Below are 16,262 nucleotides of genomic sequence, written 5' to 3'. Positions count from 1 at the left end.
TCTCTTATCCAGCTTTTAACTGGATTATTCCATAAAAAAAGGAAAGAAGAAAAGCTTCTGGTATTTTGTTTTAGTTTTATATTTAAATTTTTATATGCCTGGAATGCATTTGTGTTTATGATAGGGATAGATACCCAGTGTATTAGCACCATTTGTACAATAAATTCTTTTTCCCTATGAACTTATATGCCACATTTGTTCTCTAATAGTCTCCTAACATCTGGGATCTGTTTCTGGACTCTAGCCTTCCAACATCTCCGTTCATCTGCCTCATGCCAACACTGACCACTTGACCTCAGTAGCTTTAGAGCATGTTTCAATATCTGACAAGGCAAGTCCTCCACCCCTGATCTTTTCCATAACTGTTTTTGGATATTCTCAGACATTTACATGAATTTTAAGATCATTTTATCAAGTTTCAGGAGAAGCAATCCATTGGGAAAGCATTGAATTTATATATTTTTGAAAAGGATTTATATCTTTGTGATAGTAAGTCATTCTGTCTTGGAAAGCACTAGTGCTCTCCATTTGTTCAGGGCTTGTTTTCTGTCCTTCAGTAAGAGTTTATTATTTTCTTGTACCTTTCTTGTTAAATTTATTTCCAGATATTTTATGGGTTTTGGCCCTCTTGTGGATGAAATATTTTTCTCCATTTCCTCTTCCGTTGATTGCTGGAATAGAAAAAAATAGCGATTGTTTTTCTTTCACTTTTTGCATAAACTTTGTTTAATGATACGTTTTAATATTCTGTGATTCTTTTGGGGGGAACACTTTTCTTAATTGAAGTATAGTTGATTTACAATATGTTAGTTTCAGGTGTACAGCGAAGTGAATCAGTTTTATATATATATATTTTTTAACTGAGAAGCTTTTTTTTCTTTTAATAAATTTATTTTTGGCTGCATTGGGTCTTCGTTGCTGCACGCAGGCTTTCTCTAGTTGCGGTAAGCGGGGGCTACTCTTTGTTGTGGTGCGCGGTCTTCTCATTGCGGTGGCTTCTCTTGTTGCGGAGCACAGGCTCTAGGCGCACGGGCCTCAGTAGCTGTGGCACGTGGGCTCAGTAGTTGTGGCTCATGGGCTCTAGAGCGCAGGCTCAGTAGTTGTGGCGCACAGGCTTAGTTGCTCCGCGGCATGTGGGATCTTCCTGGACCAAGGCTCGAATCAGTGTCCCCTGCACTGGCAGGTGGATTCTTAACCGCTGCGCCACCAGGGAAGCCCTATATATATATTTTTTCAGATTATGAGATCAATTAGGAGTGTGGGATTCACAGGTACAAACGACTTAAATAAAATGGATAAGCAACAAAGATGTACTCTATAACACAGGGAACTATACTCGTTATCTTATAATAACACAATGGAAAATAATCTGAGATTGATTTTTATATATTTATCTTGTATACAGCCAAATTCTCTTATTAGTCCTGGATGGGGTTGTTTTCGTTTGTTTTTGTTTTTAACTAGATCCTCTTAGGGGTTTTAGATATACAATATCATCTGCAGATATAGGGAGTCGTGTCTTTTTCCCGCTGGCATTTATACTTTAATTTGACTTTTTACTGAAACAATTTCAAATTTATAAAAAGTTGCAAAAATAAAAATAGTACAAGGGGGCTTCCCTGGTGGCACAGCGGTTGAGAGTCCGCCTGCCGATGCGGGGGACTCGGGTTCGTGCCCCGGTCCGGGAAGATCCCACATGCCGCGGAGTGGCTGGGCCCGTGAGCCATGGACACTGAGCCTGTGCGTCCGGAGCCTGTGCTCCGCAACGGGAGAGGCCACAACAGTGAGAGGCCCGCGTACCGCAAAAAAAAAAAAAATAGTACAAGGAATATCCATCTACCCATTTGTTCTATCACTGCTCTGAGTGTATATGCGTGTGTGTGTGTGTGTGTGTGTGCTTATTTTTTTTTTTTTTTAGATATTTTGAGAGTAAGTTATGCCCAAAGCTCTAGTGTGTATTTCCGAAGAATAAGGATATTCTCTTACACAACCACAGTAGTTATCAACTTTAGAAATTCACATTGATACTTTAATCTACAATCTATATTCCAATTTATAAGCTGACCTAATAAAGTATTTTATAGCATTTTTCTCCCTCCAGTATAGGATCCAGTCTAGGGCCTGGTATCACATTTAATCATCATGTCTGTTTAGCCTCCTATAACCTGGAATATTTCCACAGCCTTTCTTTTTTTTTTTTTTTGATAACTTTATTTATTTTATAAAATGGGTCTTCATTGGGTCTTCGTTGTGGTGAGTGGGGGCTACTCTTTGTTGCAGTGCACGGGCTTCTCACTGCGGTGGCTCCTCTGGTTGTGGAGCACAGGCTCTAGGTGCACAGCCTCAGTAGCTGTGGTTCACGGGCTCTAGAGCGCAGGCTCAGTAGTTGTGGCGCATCGGCTCTAGAGCACAGGCTCAGTAGTTGTGGAGCACGGGCTTAGTTTCTCCTCAGCAAGTGGGATCTTCCCGGACCAGGGCTCGAACCCGAGTCCCCTGCATTGGCAGGCGGATTCTCAACCACTGCACCACCGGGGAAGCCCTCTACAGCCTTTCTTTAACATTTCTGAAGAATACGGTCTTCCCTCACTATCTTTTTTAAAAATAGAACATTCTCTATTTATGTTTATTGGTATACTTCTCAATTTCGTTTTTTGGTCTTATCGTATAAACCAAAAATTCCAAAACAACATTATGTAACAACGGTGATACAGGCATCTCTCTCTGTGCATTACTGATTTTATTGGAAATGAAAATAGGCTTAGCATTTTACCATTTAGAAGGATGTTGATGTTGGTTTTGGTAAATAGGCTAGTATTCAAGGAGTTACCTTCCATTCCTGTTTCACATAGAATTGCATTACAAACAGCTGCCGAATTATATCAAAAGCCTTTTGATTTCTATTTGCATAATCCTGTGGGGTTTTTCTTTTAGGTTCACAAACTCCCTATTATTATAAATGATGTTGTGAGATGTTGACTCCGTTTCAGAATTTCCCAGAGGTTGATTGATCTAAGCTTGTATGCTTGGAATAAACCCTATTCGGTCATACATGTTTATTTATTTAATACATTGTTTGATTTGACTGGCCAGTAGTTTATTTATAATTTCTGCATCTATATTTATAAGAGAAATTAGTCTATAGTTTTTTGGGGGTACTATATTAGATTTGGGGTTTGGGAGTTTTCCATTTTATAGTTTTGTTTTCTTCTAATCTCTGTTTTCTCTTCATCTTATTACTTTGGTTAGTTCCTCCAGTACAATGCTGAATGGAATGCTGATAGCAGGCAGTGTTGTTTTGCTCCTAAATTTAAAGAGACTGTTTTATACTTTATACCATTGAGTATATTTTCTGTAGGTTTTCTGAGGCTACTTTTTGGGGTTAAAGAATTTCCCTTTTATTCTGTTTTCAAAGAATAGTTTTGTTCTTTGTTTTCAATCATAGTTTTTTTTTTTAACTTTTTGTAAAACTTGTTGAGATAACATGTTTTTTAATCCTTTAATTCATTAATAAGATAAATTTATTAGTAGATTTTCTAATGTTAGACTAACCTTGAATCCCTGGAATAATCCCAACTTGGTCTTTTGTGTGTATGTGTTTATCTTCATTTTTTGTTTTTTAAATTTTTTCTTTTATTACTTGGTTTGTAACTTGTGGTCTTTTTCGGTACATTGCTGGATTTAGTTTGCTAATATTTGCTTAGTGTTTTTGCATCTATGTTCATGATTGAGATTGCCTATAAATTTCCCATTATTATCTTATTTTGTATCAAGATTATCCTCGCCTCATAACATTAATTAAGACTGGAGTTTTTCTTCCAGTCTTTTGAAGAGCTTAAGTAGGTTTCAAATTATTTGTTCCTTGATTGTTAGAACTCACTAATTATCTGGGACTGGTGTTTTCTTCCTGGAAAGATTTTAAGTTATTTATCCAATATCTTGAAGATTATAGGACTATCCTGGCTTTCTATTTTGTTTTTAATTGGATTTGGTTTGATTTGTATTTTTCAAGAAATTTATTCATCTAAGTTCTGAAATATATTGCATAAAGTTATTCATAATTTTAAAATTATTTTAAATATTATTAGTATAGCTAGCTTTGACTTTTTTTATTCCAACAATTATTTACTCATGTCTTTTAGTCAGTGATGCCAGAGATTTGTCTATTTTATTAGTCTTTTCAAAGAACCAGTTTGGCTTTGTTGATCATCTCTATTATATATTTGTTTCTATTTTAACGATCTCTGCCCTTTTATTATTTCTTTTATTTTATTTGGAATCTTAATGCTGTTCTATTTTCTAACTTTACATGTTGCATACATTTAAACTACCTCTACATTTTTTCTTTTCTAATATAAGCATTTAAAGCTTTAAATGCATCACATGTGTGTTGAAAAATAGTTTCTCATTATTGTTTAGTGCTAAATGTTTTCTAATCTGATTATAAGTTTTTCTATATTTATTTTTGGCTTCACTGGGTCTTCGTTGCTGTGCGCGGGCTTTCTCTAGTCGCGGCAAGCGGGAGCTACTCTTCTTTGTGGCACGTGGGCTTCTCACTGCAGTGGCTTCTCTTGTTGCAGAGCACAAGCTCTAGGCACGCGGGCTTCAGTAGTTGTGGCATGCGGGCTCAGTAGTTGTGGCACATGGTCTTAGTTGCTCCACGGCATGTGGGATCTTCCCAGACCAGGGCTCGAACCCATGTCCCCTGCATTGGCAGGCAGATTCTTAACCACTGCACCACTAGGGAAGTCCCACTTTTTCTATATTTAGAACATTTCAAAATTTCCAAATGTATGAAGTTTTTCTATCCTTTTGTTATTGATTTCTAACTTACTTTGATTATGATCAGAAAACACTGATGTGTTCGAAGTGATATCCTTTTCATTATTTTCTGTTTCTTCTGTGATTTTAGTTTTGATTTCTTCTAATGTCCAAGGAGTAACTTAGAGGAGTACTTTAATTTCCCAGAATATTAGAAACATTGCAGGGAGAGATGCAGTCTTTTTTACATTTATTCTTATTGGATTAAGATTATGACTTACCCCTGAAGTGAATCAAGGAAGCCAGGTGGATGGGCAGCAAGGTGAGGGAGCCTGGGCGATGCCATGCATTCTCTCCAGGACCTCCCCTGGGAAGAAGGTGCAGGTGGAGGGCCTAGCTCTCCTGGTGCTGACCAGAGCTGAGGACCAGTGTCAGCTGGGAACGTCTGCTCTCCCAGCCCAGCTTCTTTGGCTTGGCTCATAGCCTCATCTAGAACTTGGTTCCTGAAGCACACACTGACAGCGGAGCTCGGGGATTCCCTTGGGGCAGACATCCACCTACCCACTTGCTGCCTGGGGTCCTGGAGGGACAGCCTGATTGGTTTTTAAAATTGAGTTATAATGTGTATACTATAAACTTCACTCTTTTCAAGTGTATAGTTCAGTGGGTTTTAGTCTATACACAGAGTTGTGGAACCATCACCACTACTTGATTCCAGAACATTTTCATCACCTCAGAAAGAAACCCTGAACCTGTTCGTTGTCACCACCAATCCTCCCTCCTCCAGTCCCCAGCAACCACTAACCTTTTTGTTTTATGGATTTGACCAGTCTGGACATTTCATATCAATGGAATTATATACTGTGTGGCCTGTTGTTTCTGGCTTCTCTCACTTAGCATGATGTTTTCAAGGTTCATCCATGTTGTAGTATGGATCAGTACTTCATCCCTTTTTTTTTTAAATTTATTTATTTTTGGCTGTGTTGCACGCGGGCTTTCTCTAGTCACGGCAAGTGGGGGCTACTCTTCCTTGCGGTGCGGGGGCTTCTCATTTCTCACTGCGGTGGCTTCTCTTGTTGCGGAGCATGGGCTCTAGGCGCACAGGCTTCAGTAGTTGTGGTAAGCGGGCTCAGTAGTTGTGGCACGCGGGCTCAGTAGTTGTGGCGCACGGGCTTAGTTGCTCCATGGCATCTGGAATCTTCCCGGACCAGGGCTCAAAGCTGTGTCCCCTGCATTGGCAGGCGAATTCTTAACCACTGCGCCACCAGGGAAGTCCCCTTCATCCCTTTTTAAAGCTGACGTATTCCACTGCCTGGATATCCCACCTTTTGTCTATCCATTTGTCAGTTTGTGGACATTTGGGTTATTTTCACTTTTTGCCTATTATGAATAATGCTGCTATGAGCCTTCATATGCAAGTTTTTATGTGGACATGTGTTTCTCTTTCTCTTGGGTGTACACCTGGGAGTGGAATTGCTGGGTCATATTGTAACTCTATATTTAACCTTTTGAGAAACCACCAGACTATTTTCCAAAGTGACCACACAATTTTACATTCACACCATCAGTGTCTGAACATTCCAGTTTCTCCACAACCTTAACACGTGTTATTATCTGTCTTTTTTAGTACGACCATATTAATGAGTGTGAAGTGCTGTCTCATTGTGTGGTTTTGCGTTTCTTTAGTGACTAATTAGTTGATCATTTATGTGCTTATTGGGCGCATGTATATCTTCTTTGGAGAAATGTTTATTTAGATCCTTTGCCATTTTTAAAATAGGGTATTTGTCTTTTTATTGTTGAGTTGTAAGATTTCTTTATATATTCCAGATGTTGGCCAGATGCTTTCTACATTGATAAGAATGAATACTTCACTTGATCTTAGCCAAAAGCAAAGTGATTGCCTGATTCGTTTTTTTCCTGAAGCCTGTGAGGACTACATGTGAATTGATCCCAGCCCCATGGCTAGGGAAAGATTGCCACTGGTAGATGGGGACATCTGGGAGCTGAGGAGAGAACTTTGCCAGTGTGTTCACCATTAGTCCACAGGGGCAGAAACAATGGTGCTGTCAGGAGACCTAAACAGCCATAACAGCTACTACATTTTATTGAGCTGTTACAAGGTCCCGGCACCAGCTAATGACTTTCCGTATATTTCCTCCCCACAGCAGCCTTACGAAATAGGTGTTAGTATTATTCCCATTTTAAAGATGAGGAAAGTAAGGCTCAGAGACATTAAGTAACTTCCACAAGGTCACACAGCTTCTAAGTGTCAGAGCTTCAATTCTAACCCTGGTCTTCCAACTCTGAAGACGGTACTCCTACCCACCCAGGTATACTGCCTCCCAAACAGAATTTAAGCTTTCCACTTACCAGTCTCTGAAGTTCATTTCCAGGAGTATCTGGGCACAAGATGGGAGAAAGGAGCTTGAGAATGGGTCAAGGAAGTCTGGGGAGGAGACAGGGACTTCACCTCTGGTCTCACTGACACTCTGGGGTGCTCTCCCCTCCTGCCAGTTTGCCCAGTATGCTGAGATCGTCAACTTCACCCTCCCCAATGGGACTCAGAGGAACGGGCAAGTGCTTGAGGTGGCTGGGACCAAGGCAATTGTTCAGGTAAGTGGTGTCAATAAGATGTTGGTGGTTGAATAAATGAATGAATCCACAAAGTTTCCACACTATCTTATAAACTCCAAAGGCAGAAAATGTTCTATTTCCCCTGAGAGAGCTTTGCCCGGAGCTGGACACAAAGGGAGCCTAGAATGGGAGGCCCCGTTCTCCCCAGCAAACCACTTATTAGACTAACTAACCTCTTACCCTGTAGGTGTTTGAAGGGACCTCTGGGATCGATGCCCAGAAGACCACCTGCGAATTCACAGGGGACATCCTACGGACTCCAGTGTCGGAGGACATGCTGGGTGAGGGGTAGGGATGGGCAGGGTGAGGGCGTCCCTCTGTCCCACCAGTCCAGCTTCCCTGACCAAGTGCTTACCTAGCAGACCGCACTGTCGTTGCCTCTTTACCTAGTCTGCCACCCCTGGGAGCCCTTTAAGGTCAGAGGTTGTGCCTTGTCTTTGACCCCCAACCCCAGCTCAGGGCCTGACATACAGCAGGTGCTCAATACATGAGGAAGGCAGCTTCAGTAAATTAGAGGCAGAGGAGGTAGCTGTCTATTTGGGGTCAAGCTGGAACGAACTGCACATCCCCTAATTTTCTCCCAAGATCTGCCATACCTGGCCCTCTTCTCTTTCCAGCCCTAAAACTCCCCATTAGAGTCATTGTTCTGGACCAAGGCCTTGCCTGTAAAGGTTTCCAGGAGAGGAGGAAAGACCCCCAAGGAGGCAGTCACTGTAGCCAGCTCCCTGGGGGTAACCAAGGGCTGAGGGGAGGGGGACATGGGGCAATTGGGACGCGAGGGCTGGGTGAGAGCTGGTGGTGTGGAGGGTGAGTGGCAGTGAGAGACCCAGGGCTGTTCCTGAGCACCACTCAACCCCTCTCACCCACTCCCAGGTCGGGTTTTCAATGGCTCTGGCAAACCCATTGACAAGGGGCCAGTGGTCATGGCAGAGGACTTCCTGGATATCAATGGTAAGTGGCCGGAGGCTCGGGACCCAGCCCCCAACTACCTTCCCCACCCCAGTCACTGCTTCTGTCACCTCGCCCTTGGAAATTCTGCCCCAGATAAAGGCCAGGGCCATTGCCCAGGGCTCACCCCCAGGACTGGTCATACTAACAGGCAGGTCAGGTGAGATACGAGAGCAGCAAAGGCCGCCCTGTCTGGGGCCAGCTGCATTTCATGTCCCGTTCCTATAAAATGCTATCATCGTTGTGCAAAGTTCCCCAGGTGCCCAAGACCCTCACTCTCCTGCCTTCTGGCATCCACCTGCCTGCCACTCCTAATGTGCCTGGGTGGCACCGTCCAAGGGAACACTGGACTGTGGCTATTGAAATACAGACTAATTCAAATGAAATAAAAGTTCATTTCAAAGCCACATGGCGGGGCTTCCCTGGTGGCACAGTAGTTAAGAACCCGCCTGCCAATGCAGGGGACACGGGTTCGAGCCCTGGTCCGGAAAGATCCCACGTGCCGCGGAGCAACTAAGCCCGTGTGCCACAACTACTGAGCCTGCACTCTAGAGCCCATGAGCCACAACTACTGAAGCCCGCGTGCCTAGAGCCCGTGCTCCACGACAAGAGAAGCCACCGCAAGGAGAAGCCCGCTCACAGCAAGGAAGACCCAACACAGCCAAAAATAAAATAAATTAATTTTTTAAAAAACCCCTCATTTTGCATGCTCAATAGCCACACGTGGCCAGGGCTATGTTTTGGGCAGCGCAGTTAGAGCACATTTCCATCATGGAAGAAAATTCTTTTAAACAGTGCTGCCCTGGAGTCTGGGACAGGGGTGGGGGAGGGCGGGCAAGGCCTGAACGCTTGAGCAGGGTCCATGGTCACCGTCTCCCAGGCCAGCCCATCAACCCCCACAACCGCATCTACCCGGAGGAGATGATTCAGACGGGCATCTCGCCCATTGACGTCATGAACAGCATTGCCCGTGGCCAGAAGATCCCCATCTTCTCAGCAGCTGGGCTCCCCCACAATGAGGTGAGGACTTCGAGGGGCCTGTGGGCACGACCAAGGGGAAGGGATGGAGCAGAGGCCGGGGCTGGTGGGCCAGCGAGGGGGGCCTCCTGTGCCGAGCAGGCTGGGGTCTCCGGCAGCTGTGTCCTGGCAGCTCAGGGACTCAGGGCCCCCAGACGGATCTCCAAGCCTGCATCCTGAGTGAGTGGGGCTCGCACTGGCTCATGAGAGAGCCCACGGGTGGCCTCAGTGTTGACTGTCCTGCACAGCTGAGCCCACGGCTCTACCACTGGTCCTTGCAACGGTCTTTACTTGCCTGCACTGTGCGAACCCCACCTCAGGCCAGCCCCACGGCCGTCTGAAGCCTCCCTGTGCAGGTTTCCTGCCCTACCCCCTCTACCCAGAGTGGACAGCCCATTTCTTCCCAGAGCAGCTGGTGTGACAAGGTTTCTAGATGATCCCCCCCCCGACCACCCCCACTCCTCTACTCCTGGATGCGCCCCAGCTCACCCTCAAAATGCTCAGAGGGATTAGACGGCAGAAGTGTCCCTGCCTTCCCCCTACACACACGCTCATCCTGGATCTGGACATGACGACTGGAAACTCCACATGCTGCAGGCCTGGGGCAAACCCCAGAGATACCCCTAGCAGGCTGCGGGGCAGAGGGGACTCTGAAGGGCCAAGTTGCCCCTAACCCGTGGTAGGCAGCTGCTCTCTGGAACTGTTTTTCCATGCTGCTCCTCATGACAGGCACCCTGGGTCCTCAGGTGCCACAGAATAAGGCAGCCCTCCCCTGAGAGCGGCTGTAGGACCCAGGGCAGCCCTTCTTCCTTGCTGACCTTGGGTCCCTCCCGCCGAAGGCCTTGGCGGCAGGATGGGCTGGGAGTTACCCTGTCCGTGCTCCTCAGTGGTGCTCAGAGGGCTGACTCGAGCTCTGGTTCTGCTGTCCTTCCTCCCATCCCCAGATCGCTGCCCAGATCTGCCGCCAGGCTGGGCTGGTGAAGAAATCAAAGGCCGTGCTGGACTACCACGATGACAACTTTGCCATCGTCTTTGCAGCCATGGGGGTAAGAGGGGCTGGGCCGAATGGCAAGTTCTGGAAGCTATGGGCAGGTAGGCTTGGCCCCTGGCACACCCAGTCTTATGGGGGAAGCATTATCCTTCTTCTTGAGAAGCCGTCAAAGTCGGAGTCTGTCTGGTGAGAGAGGCAAGAGCATGACTGGAGGAGCGGGCAGTGTGTGCCCCACAGAAGCCCAGAGGCCACAGCAGCTATAAGATGAGCCCAGGACAGCTGGGATCCCGGGGGCCCTTAGAGGGCCCAAGGCGGGGACGGGGAGTTTGGCAGGGAAGCAGCGGGTAGGGTAAGGGGCAGGGGTGGCACTGAGCAGAGCTGAGCCTGAAGTCTGAACCTCTCTCTGGGGCTCTGATGAGACCCTATCCCGGACTGGGCAGCAAACCCAGCCCCTGCCCTCTCAAGCCCCATGTTCACCCCAGTGACCGTTAGCAGGTCAGTCAATAGGCATTACTGAGAAGAGAGGGAAGAGGCCTGGTCCCCGCCTCCAGCCCTCCCTGCTGTGTGTCCAGGTGAACATGGAGACAGCCAGGTTCTTCAAGTCCGACTTCGAGCAGAACGGTACCATGGGCAATGTCTGCCTCTTCCTGAACTTGGCCAACGACCCCACGTGAGCCGTCCCCTGGCACCCATACTGCCCTTAGGCAGCAGGCCCTGTCCCCTTCCAAGACCCAGAGTACCAAGTCTCAGGCATCCCAGAACTACAGCCATGGGCCAGAGCTGGGAGAACAACCCCTCATTGTGGAGATGGGGACACCAAGGCTGGGGAAGAGGTAGGGGCAGCACACGGAGAGACAGGGAGCTGGGCCACAGCCCGCCTGCCACCTGTCGCCCCTCCGCCCTGCCCACAACCTGCATCCAGCCACCATCCCAAGTCAGGACCCCTCATCCGAGACTCACTTCCACAAAGTCACCACTAAAGAGATATTTCCCTAAACCATTCGCTTAGAGAAACTGCTATTTTAAAAGTTGAGAAGATGTGAGTTTAAATTTGTAGGTTAGGTGATGAAAAAAAAATCTAATAAACTGTCCTGGGAACTGAAGGTACTCAGAAGGAACTCAAACCAGGTAGCAGAGTTCAGGAGGCCCAGATGACGTCACCAGAGAAAAGCACCACAGGCACAGAGCCCGGGGACTGAGAGTGCCTGGACTGCCCCCAGTGGAAGGGGCTGCCAGGGCAGGCCAGCCTCTGACCCACGCCCAGCAAGGAATAGTGAGAGGAACAGTAAGGAAAGGACCCCGAGGACACAGAGTGTGTGAGTGCCCCAGATGACCCAAGCTCGGGTGCCCTGGGGGACGAGGGACACTGTCATCGTCATCAGTCACTCCTGGCCCTGCCTGTCCCTCTCTCACCCAGCTCCCTGCCTGTCCCCGCCTCTGTCCTCATTCCTACCTTGAATAGCAGGACGTGATTGAGGGCCCACTCCCAGGAACCATGGCCTGGATCTGGGGGCTGGGGCCTGGGGCTCATCTTACCCAGTCCTCTGCTGCTGTGCACTGTACCAGCTTCCCAGTTCACCACCCACTCAGCACTGGGGCTAAATGGAGCACAGGCCTGGGCCTCGTGGCTCTCTAAACATTGGCCGTACCTGCAGGATCGAGCGGATCATCACCCCGCGCCTGGCACTGACCACGGCTGAATTCCTTGCCTACCAGTGTGAGAAGCACGTGCTGGTCATACTGACGGACATGAGTTCCTACGCAGAGGCCTTGCGGGAGGTGAGGTGGCTGTAGTCACTGTGCCCAGAGCTGGCCCACGCAGGCCTGTCCCCACCCCTTTCCTCATGGTCACTGAGACCCCACTCCCCTTCCTTTGTGTCAGCCTCTTGCTCCCTTTCTTACCCCAAGGCCCACGAACATTGCAGGTCTCAGCTGCCAGAGAGGAGGTGCCCGGGCGCCGAGGCTTCCCCGGGTACATGTACACAGACCTGGCCACCATCTACGAGCGGGCAGGCCGTGTGGAGGGCCGGGGCGGGTCCATCACTCAGGTCCCCATCCTCACCATGCCCAATGACGGTGAGCCGCCTCCCTGCCCACTACCCTCTGCAACCCTCCTGCCCTCCCATCCTACCCAGACACCTAAAGGACCCATGCTTCGTTATATAGGTGTGCAGTAGCCCTGTTCCTCCATCAGGGTAGACACTGTCCCTTCCTTGCGTCCCCCGATCACCCACTCCCATGAGGGAATACAACCTACGTGGCCCTGAGTGGGTGGAGACCTGGATCTACACTGACACCAGTGCCTTTCCTTGCAGACATCACCCACCCGATTCCAGACCTGACGGGCTTCATCACAGAGGGACAGATCTACGTGGACAGACAGCTTCATAACAGACAGGTACTGTCCCCTCCTTACCCACTTCCTGCTCTCTCCACCATCTCCAAGTACGCTGACTAATAACCAATGTCCCACCACCCCCTGTACTTCATCTCCCTGTGAATGAGGAGGGGCCAGACAAGGCTAACCCGTAACAGGAGATAATCCCCATGAAGACTGTTTGGTTCCCAGACAGAAGACAAGTCTGGGTGGAATCCAGCCTACCTGGATGTGGGACCTTGAGAAAATCATTTCATCTCTCTGATCCTAGGTTTCCTCATCTATAAAATGGGAATGATAATATATGTCACACAGTTGCATTGTGGAGAATAAAATAAAATAAGTTGGCCCACAGAAAGCATCTAGCAGATCGTAGATACAAAATAAATATCACTTCTCTTTCCTTTCTAGTAATTTGCTTTGGTGAGCAAAAACAATAGGTAACTGACACAAGTAGGTGGTGAATAATGTACCAAAGGGTTAGAAAATGTGTCTGTCCCATCTTAGGCCACCCCCTTACTCTTTCCTCTTTGTTTGGTGGTTTTTCTTTGCAACTATGAACTATTAAGGTTCTACCTGGCTTTTGTCCAAATAATCAGAAGTTTTGAAATAGCGAGACTTTCATGAATTAATGCCATGGCATCTTCCCCCTCCACTCTCCTGTCTAGGTGCGCACATGTAGACACCTTTATACCCAAGCCCTAGAATTTGTGGGCGATAGAGGGCGGGGTGTGACCAGCTGACTTCTCTGTGGGATGAATAACGACCAGTCTGCTGGGAACCACAAGGGGAGGGAAGACAAGTAGAGGTGGGAAAGAAGGGAAAGTTTGGACCCTGCCTTCTGACACGCCTTCTTCGCCCCGCCCCCCCATCCCCCGCCCAGATCTACCCCCCCATCAACGTCCTCCCTTCCCTCTCGCGGCTGATGAAGTCCGCCATTGGGGAGGGCATGACGAGAAAGGACCATGGAGATGTCTCCAACCAGCTGGTAAGGAGAGAGCCCAAGGGCTGGTGGGGAAGTTTCAGAAGCTGGAGATTGGAGCCCTAGCTGGACCACGAACTTTTCTCCTGGAAGAAAAAAAATTCCTCCCCTTTTGGGGGTCCCCGCACAGTCACATGGGGGAACACGCACGGGGCTCCTGCGGTAAGCCTGCCGTGACCGCTGACCCCCTCCCCGCTTCACCAGTATGCCTGCTACGCCGTCGGGAAGGACGTGCAGGCCATGAAGGCAGTGGTGGGGGAGGAGGCGCTCCTTTCCGAGGACCTGCTCTACCTGGAATTCCTGCAGAAATTTGAGAAGAACTTCATCAACCAGGGTGAGGCGCGTTGGGGGCGTTCAGGCAGCAACCCCCTTGGTCCGACACCCACACGCGCACACACCCTTAACACTCCTGCTCTGTCCCTAGGTCCCTACGAGAAACGCTCGGTGTTCGAGTCTTTGGACCTGGGGTGGAAGCTGTTGCGCATCTTCCCCAAGGAGATGCTGAAGCGCATCCCGCAGAACATTATCGATGAATTCTACTCCCGCGAGGGGGCGCCGCCGGACCCCGAGCCCGACACGGCGCTTTAGCCGCGCGGGAAGCCTGGCCCCGGAGCCAGGTCCTGGCACCGCTCTCGCCGCCCGATCTACACACCCCGCCCTATCGTCTTGGTCCGCACACCTTAACCCATCGTTCCATGCCCACCCTCAGTCCCCTACAGGTTATGGGGGGCTCCTACGCTCCAGTCCTCTCCCTGGATTCCCCGACATGGGAAACAGAAGGTGGTTAAGCCTATATTCTCTGTCTTGTTCTGATAGGAGCATTTGTATTTTAAAAGTACCACTGCCCTCTTCCAAGAATTTATCTCATGTAAATACAAGATTGGCAAAACACTGATAATTGTTGGAGCTGCGGGGGTACATGAAGTTCACTAAACTATTCTCTCCACCTTAAAAAAAAAAAAGGCTACATTAGTGTCTTAACAGGTGACAACAGAATTCTTCTTAGGGAGATATTTATCTTTGTTAAAAAATATCTTGATAAATTTCTTGGGTGCAATGTGAGCTCATGGGCCATAGAAAGGACAATCTCAAGGCCACAAAAGATGTGTCTGATTCTAAACAGCTCTGCCTAAGAGATGCTAGGAAGGAATTTGGTTTGCTCCAGATAGGGAGGGGAGTTGCTGGGAAGATGGCCTGAGGAACAGTGGGGGCAGTGTGCAAAGGCTGAGGAAAGGCCCCCCAGTTAAGAAATGGGCGAAGAGCTTCCTAGAAACCAAGATACCTGATGTTCCTTTCAAAGCTGCCTGCTCTTCTGTAATGCCATCCCTTCCTGTCTCCTCTGCCCCACCTACGATGAAGTCATGGATGCTTCCTAAGAGGTAGGGCAGGTTGGGAAGATAGAACTTCAGCAAAAGGCTGAGTTCCGTTTCTGGGTCAATGTGTTATGGAACCAGGCCAGAATTCTTGGATCAAGAGCTGACACCAAAGGAGGACTTGAGAATAAAATTCCCATCCCCAAGACAATTTACAGCCATTTTAGGGAAAGCTTTTGGGTGTCCACAGGACATAGGGTTGTTTTGACTTAATAACAGCTTTATTGAGATGTGATTCACGTACCATACAGTTCACCTATTTATAATTGTACAATTCAACAACTTTTAGTATATTCACAGAGTTGTGCAATCATCACCACAATCAATTTTAGAACATTTTCATTACCTTAAAAAGAAACCCTGTACCCCAAGTTATCACTTCTCAAACCACAATTCTGCCCCCTCCCCAGGCCGAGACAATCGTTAATCTTTCTATCTCTGTAGCTTTGCCTACGCTGGTCAACTCATATAAATGGAATCATACAACATGTGGTCTTTTGTGTCTGGCTTCTTTCACTTAGTGTAATATTTTAAAGGTTCATCCATGTTGTAGCCTGTGTCAGTACTTCTTTCCTTTTTATTGCTAAATAATATTACACAGTATGGATACACCTTTTATCTCTTCATCAGTATATGGACATGTGGTTGAAGCAACTTTTCACTGTCATAAATAATGCTGCTATGAACAATCATGTACAAGTTTTTGTGTGGATGTATGTTTTTATTTCTATTGCGTACATACCTAGGAGTGAAATAACTGGGTGTCAGATGGTGACTCCCTGTTTAACCATTTGTGGAACTGCCAGACTGCAAAGCTACTTCCCAAAGTGGCTGCACCATGTTACCTTCCCCAACAATGCAAGAGGGTTCCAATTTCTCTACATCCTCAAGCACACTTATCTTTTTCCCCCTTTTTAAAATTGAAGTATGATCAACTTCCAATATTAGTTTCAAGTGTACAACCCAGCGACTCGATATTTTTATACATTACAAAATGATCATCACAAAAGTCTGATTACTGTCTGTCACCATGCAAAGTTGTTACAATATTATTGACTAATTTCCTATGCTGTACATTACATTCCTGTGACTTACTTATTTTATCTGGAAGTTTGTACCTTTTTATCTCCCTCACCTATTTCACTCATCTTCCCCTACTCCCCTCCAGCAACCACCAGT

At 47.3% G+C, this 16,262-nt stretch overlaps 1 protein-coding gene across 2 annotated transcripts in view; it reads left to right on the top strand.

Moving 5' to 3' along the window:
• The window catches only part of ATP6V1B1 (ATPase H+ transporting V1 subunit B1), a 28,171-nt gene extending 12,407 nt beyond the window's left edge, over positions 1-15,764 (top strand). The window contains exons 3-14 of one of the 2 annotated variants that reach the window (XM_029232714.1): positions 7,276-7,374; positions 7,583-7,683; positions 8,269-8,346; positions 9,224-9,363; positions 10,305-10,406; positions 10,924-11,021; positions 12,007-12,130; positions 12,277-12,427; positions 12,667-12,749; positions 13,612-13,716; positions 13,915-14,044; positions 14,135-15,764. In XM_029232714.1, the coding sequence (XP_029088547.1) occupies positions 7,286-7,374; positions 7,583-7,683; positions 8,269-8,346; positions 9,224-9,363; positions 10,305-10,406; positions 10,924-11,021; positions 12,007-12,130; positions 12,277-12,427; positions 12,667-12,749; positions 13,612-13,716; positions 13,915-14,044; positions 14,135-14,298 (1,365 nt within the window). In that variant the 5' untranslated portion in view covers positions 7,276-7,285 and the 3' untranslated portion in view covers positions 14,299-15,764. The remainder of the gene's footprint in view (positions 1-7,275; positions 7,375-7,582; positions 7,684-8,268; positions 8,347-9,223; positions 9,364-10,304; positions 10,407-10,923; positions 11,022-12,006; positions 12,131-12,276; positions 12,428-12,666; positions 12,750-13,611; positions 13,717-13,914; positions 14,045-14,134) is intronic. The other variant, XM_029232713.1, reaches the window with a different exon arrangement.
• The last annotated feature ends 498 nt before the right edge of the window (positions 15,765-16,262 follow it).

Source organism: Monodon monoceros, unplaced genomic scaffold (genome assembly GCF_005190385.1).
Source record: "Monodon monoceros isolate NGI ecotype Baffin Bay Population unplaced genomic scaffold, NGI_Narwhal_1 Super_Scaffold_19, whole genome shotgun sequence".
In the NCBI taxonomy this organism is placed as follows: Eukaryota; Metazoa; Chordata; class Mammalia; order Artiodactyla; family Monodontidae; genus Monodon; species Monodon monoceros.
The sequence above is the reverse complement of the archived record's forward strand: the minus strand, read 5'-3'. Positions and strand labels throughout refer to the sequence as shown.